Below are 5,955 nucleotides of genomic sequence, written 5' to 3' on the forward strand. Positions count from 1 at the left end.
TACTTATATGCCAGATGATCAACCTTTTCTGATCGATTCCACAACGCTTCTTTCACAATGCAATCGCATGACCGGAACTTATCTTTACCTTTAAATGGCATGAAAAAATTTCTTGGGCATAGTGGCACATCTGAAGAAGGATAATCTTCACCGACGACTCTGATTATCTGGCATGGGAATGGTAAAGCTGATTGGTAAAATCAGCAGGAAAAGTCTTTCATTCCATGTCACTGATTGATGTGAAGAGCTCCGATCATCAGGAGTGTGTTATGTTCATCTACAGACCAATACAAAAACTGTCTTTTGATCTAAGGTGACATTCTGTGAGACCAGTTCACATCATCTGTGCTTGTTGCTAAAGGTGAATGCCTCTCCTACTCTCACGTCAGAATGATGAAGGATATCTGTATCAATGCAGGAAACAAAGAAATAAAGAAATTAAAATGATCCTGTAAATGGAAGATCATCAAGTTATCCCCAAAGTGAAATTCTTCCATGTCTCTGTAATTTGTATTCAACTACATGTATGCAAAAATTGACATGATTACAGTACTACTGAACTAGCCCCTGTAGACCTTGAAGGAGCAAACCTCTCCCCCCCCCCCCACCCACCCACTCCACCATCATCAAAACAGTATAAAGACAACACATTGTTTTCAATATTTGAAAATGACTACAAGAGAAACACAATTGAATTGTGGATTGTGTTTATCATTAAAAAAGAGAACTCACATTTTTATTACTATGCCCAAATACTCTATGAGTTGACATATAGTGTACATTTCTGACGCAATATTTTTTCAAATATTGACTCTCGGGGCGTTTTTCTTTAAACATCTAACTGACTCTGATGCTGAATTTCAATTTGACTTAGTTCAAGAAAAGATTTTTAAAAGGCGAAGCTGTAGGTTTACCCCTGACCAGTTACAAGGGAAAAGGGGCCTAATGAGAATCTCACCTGATCTTGTTGTTCTGTGACTGTCTGTCCTGACTGGAAGGGATCTCAAGTGAGACGGATCTACTGATGAAGATGATGATGATTGGTGGTTGGGATTCAGGGAGGAACCTTTGCCTTGGCCATGGATGAAGTGTGATAGTATCCCATACAACATAGGGCTGAACAAATATACAATGAAACATTGTTGTAAACAAACGAACAGTTATAGCAACCTCTCCTCTTAACCAGGTCATTTTGCTGGTCCCAATTCTTTGTACCTTAAAAGTCATGTACAGTTTTGGTGAGTAGTTTTCATCATATTTGTTTGATAGTAGGTGATATATAGGAAGATACTAGCAGTACTAAGGTGCTGTGAATATTTTTCATCCTCAAGTAAAATGAGGAGGAAACAAATGAGAGGTGACAAAATCTTTTAGATACCATCAAAACATACATACTATGTGTTAAATCATGTATGATGAATTTAAAAGTTTAAGAACAATACCCAATCGAATACATGTACTTTGATTAACTGTACATTTACTTACATGCCAGCTGTATTCCTATCTTCCACTAGGTTGAGCTCACTTGCTAAGAATTCACGATCTAAAGGTGTGGTGGGCTGTCCAGACTCTGAAAGATATTAAATAAAAGAATTTCAACACATTTTTTTAATCAACAAATAAACAGACATATATGGGATAGAAAACCAGACTTTTATAATTACCATTTGGTGGTAAGATAATATTTACCGCACACACACAATGCAGGATTTTTTTTCTTCTGCTATATTGTTCTTTTAATAAGCTTAGTGTTGAAAAGATATATGCTTCATGTCTAGAAACATCAAAGAAAGAACAGGAAGAAGGGGAGGATGTGCATGTTAATCATAAAGAGAGAGAGAGAGAGAGTAGAAGAAAAAGGGCCAAAGACAAAATAAGGGGAAGAACAAACAGAGATAGGAATTTTTAAAATTAGAAGGAATACCTGGTAAGAATAATAATTTTAAAAATACAGAGAAAAATCAGAAAATATAAAGTAAAAGATGAAGAAAGAGATCCCCCCCCCCCCCCCAATGAAGGTGGATCAAGAACCAAACATGACTGTAGGCCTATATTGTTCTGGAATGCCTTGGGTAATTAAAGGTTTTGTATCTAGTAATGTTTTTACTACTGCGAGGTCTACTCAACATACCTGCTAGGAGTACAGATGATGTGTATTTATAACGGTTGAACTCTAGATACTCTCTGATGAGCTCATTGATGAGCATGTTCTCATTGCTTAGCTGTGGTTTCCTCTGGTTTGGGTCATCCAAGGCGTGAAAGACCTCAGCTCGAACCCTGGCCTTGATCTCTCCCAGGACACCATTGTTCTCCAATGTCTCCTTCACAACTGAAGAAAAGGATTTCAAACACTACTGAAGTGAAGGATAGTGCAGTAGATCTACTGCAGTAAGTATTACTTGGGAGGGCGGGGTCACAATATCCCTATGTCATTGTTTGAATGCAAGTTAATTGAAAATAAGATTGAGATTCAATTTTTAAATAAAAAGTGTATTTGATTTTAGATGTCATTCAGGCTCCAGCAAATCCCTCTTTTAAAGAAAAGTTAGAATAAAGGTTTGATCTGTCTAAAATCTATATTACTATACCCAGTGACAAACCTTGCCCCTCTGTTTTTTTAATCAGAGTTAATTGAACTTGAAGATGCGTTTTCACTCATTCTCAATCTCAGACTTCAACAGTTGATCGAGTTACTGAGCCGAGTTATAATCTAGCTTAGCCCTAGATCAACAAATAATGGATCTAGACCTACATCCATGGAATCATAGAGACAGGCCAGTCATACGTTAGTCTTACAAACCGAATGCCGCCTGACATTGAGTTAGCGTAAACTTGCACAGGAGTAAGTTAATCAGGAGTGTCCATCATATTTTTAGCTTAGGCTTAGCTTCGTACGTTTCAAGATCAAACTCACTGCACATTAACTGACACCAATATGAACACATGGGCAGTCAAATTCATTGCAATTTGAACTTTTCCGATTTTAAAGAGAGAATTTACATATCAACAATACTTTTAACAAATTTCGAATAAAGAATATTTTCACATTTTAAATAGCAAAGAGAAAGAGGAAATTACCTGCTTTTAATTCCTGTGCTTGGGCCATTTTGGTAGAATTTCGAACATACCGGCTGAAATAATTTAAGTATGGAACGCTGCTGGGCATGGGGACAATTTTAAAAAGATAATAGGGGACCTACATGTAGACTACTCCTATATTTTCCTCAGCGAGCAGACGCGCCAATCTATAGGGGGGGGGGGGGGGGGAGGAGGGTCAAGGCCTCAAGGGGAAGGTGGCATACCCATTAATTATAATACAACTTCTTTTTTTTTTCAACAGACAAATACAACTTCTTCTTTTTTAAGGGATCTAGGCCTATCAGAAATCAAATCCATTTTTACCAGGCCACTCCATCTGCCTGCTTAATACGGTAGGCTATATCTCTCTGTTTCTCCAATCTTTCTCTCTCTCTCTCTTTCTCTCTCTCTCTCTCTCTCTCTCTCTCTCTCTATTTCTCTCTCCCTCTCTCTCACTCCATCTCCCCTTTTATATCCTTATCCGATACCCAGGGGCGGCGATTTCTTTTCATGACCGGGGGGACGAAATGCTAGGGACGGGGAGCAGTGTAGCAATGAGCAAAAAATGTTGTTTTTTTTTGGGGGGGGGGCAGAAAAAAAATCCGCATCTCCCCCATTTTTACATGGTACATGCAGGCCCCGCTGAAAGTTTTTCAAGGGGGGGGGGGGGGCTAAAATGTTTTCAGGTCAGGTCAGGTAGAGCAAAGCGAGCGAAGTAAATGGAGCGTTAATTGGCTTGAGGTCAAGGGGCAAAGCCCCGGCGGGGGTCGTTGGGCGGGGTTTTAGGCATTTAATAACGGATAGATGAGCATCCGGGGCCCGCCTTAGGGCCTATGTTGGGGTCCAGCGGGCGGAGCCCCTGGAAGCTCAAGGTCTTCAGGCATATAATTAAGGTCAGATGAGCAACCAGGGGCACGCCTTAGGGCCCTTGGTGGGGCCCAAGGGGCAGAGCCCCCGGAAGTTCAGGGAAAAACCATGATATTTCAGCAACATTTGTAAATCACTGGTATCGAATTAGAAATAAACCACTCTTATATTTTATTCGGAGGGGGGGGGGGGGCAACTGCCCCCAAGCCATCATTACACAAGTGCAAGGGACAGGCACGGATCCAGGGGGGCTGAGCGTGCCTTGGCCCCCCCCCCCCCCCCCCCGCAAAAAAAAAAAAAAAAAAAAAAAAAAAGGAGAGAGAGAGAGAAGGAAAAGAAGGGAAAGAGGAGAGAAAGGGAAAAAAAGAAAGAGGAAGAAGAAAAGAAAAGAGGGAAGAATGAGATCGGGGGGAAGGACTTGCCTCCCCCCTTCCCCCCCCCCCCCCAATAAAAAAAATAAAAGAGAAGGAAGGAAAGGGAAAGAAAAAAGATAAAGAGGAGATAAAGGGAAGGAAAGAAAAGAAGGGGTATATCAGTTGCAATTTTCCCGCCAACAAGTTGTGGATCGAGGGGGGGGGGCAAAAGACCCTAACCTCCCCCCCCCCCCCCCCCCCCCGTCCCCGCTAAAAAAAGAGAGAAGGAAGGAAAAGGAAAAAAGGAGAGCTAAAAGGAAACAAAAAGAGGAAGAAAAAAAGAAAAGGGAGAAAAGAAGCGAAGATCAGTTGCGGTTAATCCCGCCAACAATGTGTGGAGCGGGTTGGGGACCAAAATGACCGTGCCCCTCCCCCCCCCCCCCCCCCAGCAAACCTAAAAGAGAGATAAGGAAGGGAAGGGAAAGTGAAAGAGGAGAGAAAGGAAAAGGAAAAAAAAGAGAATGAAGAAAGGTAAGGGATATCAGTTGCAATTTTCCCGCCAACAAGGTGTAGATCGGAGGGGGGGGGGGGGCACTGGCATACTGATAGGGGAGGAGGGGGGGTTGGAGAAATAGAATTCAAACGTGGTTTATTTATAATTCCATAACGGTGGTTAACAAATAATGCTGAAATGAGATAATTTTCCTCACTTCATGCGTTTGTTGGAAAATGACAAATTCCTAAATTTACAGCCAGGCAAGAAAATACTTCTTGAGATGCCTACATATCAGGGCCCGCGGAACGGCGGGGATCGGGATCCTCGAGCCCCTCCCCCACACTTTCTTTGAAAAAGTATATTAAAGAGAAATAGAAAGAAAGAGCGAGAAAGAAAAAATAGTTAACTGCCAGTGTCACATTATAATAGGGTATCAAAATATGCTCATCTGACCATGATTCAAATTAATGCCTAAAATCCTAAGGGCTCTGCCCCCTGCATTCCACCTAGGGCCCTAAGGCGGGCCCTTAGATGCTCATATGACGGTCATTTAATGCCTAAAACCCCTGATTTCTGGGGGCTCTGCCCCCTGGACCCCACGCCAAATACTGTCCTGCTAGTGTCACAAATAATAAGGTATCAAAAATGCTCATCTGACCGTAATTAAACGCCTAAAACCCCTGAGCTTCTGGGGCTCTGACCCCTGGACCAAACCAAGAGCCCTTAGGCGGGCCCCTCGAAATTCATCTGACCGTAATTGAGTGCCTAAAACCCTTGAGATTCCAGGGCTCCGCCCCCTGAACCCCAAGCCAATTAGTGACCTGCCATTGTAACAATTAGGTATCAAAATAATGCTCATCTGACCGTAATTAAATGCCTAAACTCCTGAACTTCCGGGGCTCTGCCCCCTGGACCCCGTCTAGGGCGCTAAGGCGGACCCCTGAATGCTAATCTGACCGTAAATTAAAACCTTAAACCCCTGAGCTTTCGGGGCGGACAAGGTATCAACATAATAATGTTCATCTGACAGCATGCGCGTAGCCAGGGGGCGGTGGGGTGGTCCCCCAATAAACGCCGGCCAAAAAAGAGAGGAGTGTAAAGGAAGAGGACGTAGAAAGAAAAGGGAATAGACAAAGACAAATTTGAAATTCAGACAAGGAT

General features: G+C 42.3%; 1 protein-coding gene across 1 annotated transcript; it reads right to left on the reverse strand.

Annotated features, from left to right (window-relative positions):
- On the reverse strand, positions 1 to 3,169 carry LOC575828 (lisH domain-containing protein FOPNL). The gene is made up of 5 exons (XM_776201.4): positions 3,079 to 3,169; positions 2,132 to 2,329; positions 1,486 to 1,570; positions 959 to 1,116; positions 1 to 404 (listed from the first exon to the last, which is right to left on the reverse strand). The coding sequence occupies exons 1-5, from the start codon at positions 3,164 to 3,166 to the stop codon at positions 340 to 342; spliced, it is 594 nt and encodes a 197-aa protein (XP_781294.3). The 5' UTR covers positions 3,167 to 3,169; the 3' UTR covers positions 1 to 339.
- Between the last annotated feature and the right edge of the window lie 2,786 nt (positions 3,170 to 5,955).

Source organism: Strongylocentrotus purpuratus, unplaced genomic scaffold (assembly GCF_000002235.5).
Source record: "Strongylocentrotus purpuratus isolate Spur 01 unplaced genomic scaffold, Spur_5.0 spur5_scaffold_14, whole genome shotgun sequence".
Classification (NCBI taxonomy): domain Eukaryota; kingdom Metazoa; phylum Echinodermata; class Echinoidea; order Camarodonta; family Strongylocentrotidae; genus Strongylocentrotus; species Strongylocentrotus purpuratus.

Coding starts and splice junctions, on each gene's coding strand:
- LOC575828 (XM_776201.4), bottom strand. CDS start 3,166: ATGCCCAGCAGCGTTCCATACTTAAATTATTTCAGCCGGTATGTTCGA. Junction 2,330..3,078: donor AGCACAGGAATTAAAAGCAG/GTAATTTCCTCT, acceptor CCTTTTCTTCAG/TTGTGAAGGAGACATTGGAG. Junction 1,571..2,131: donor ATCATCTGTACTCCTAGCAG/GTATGTTGAGTA, acceptor AATATCTTTCAG/AGTCTGGACAGCCCACCACA.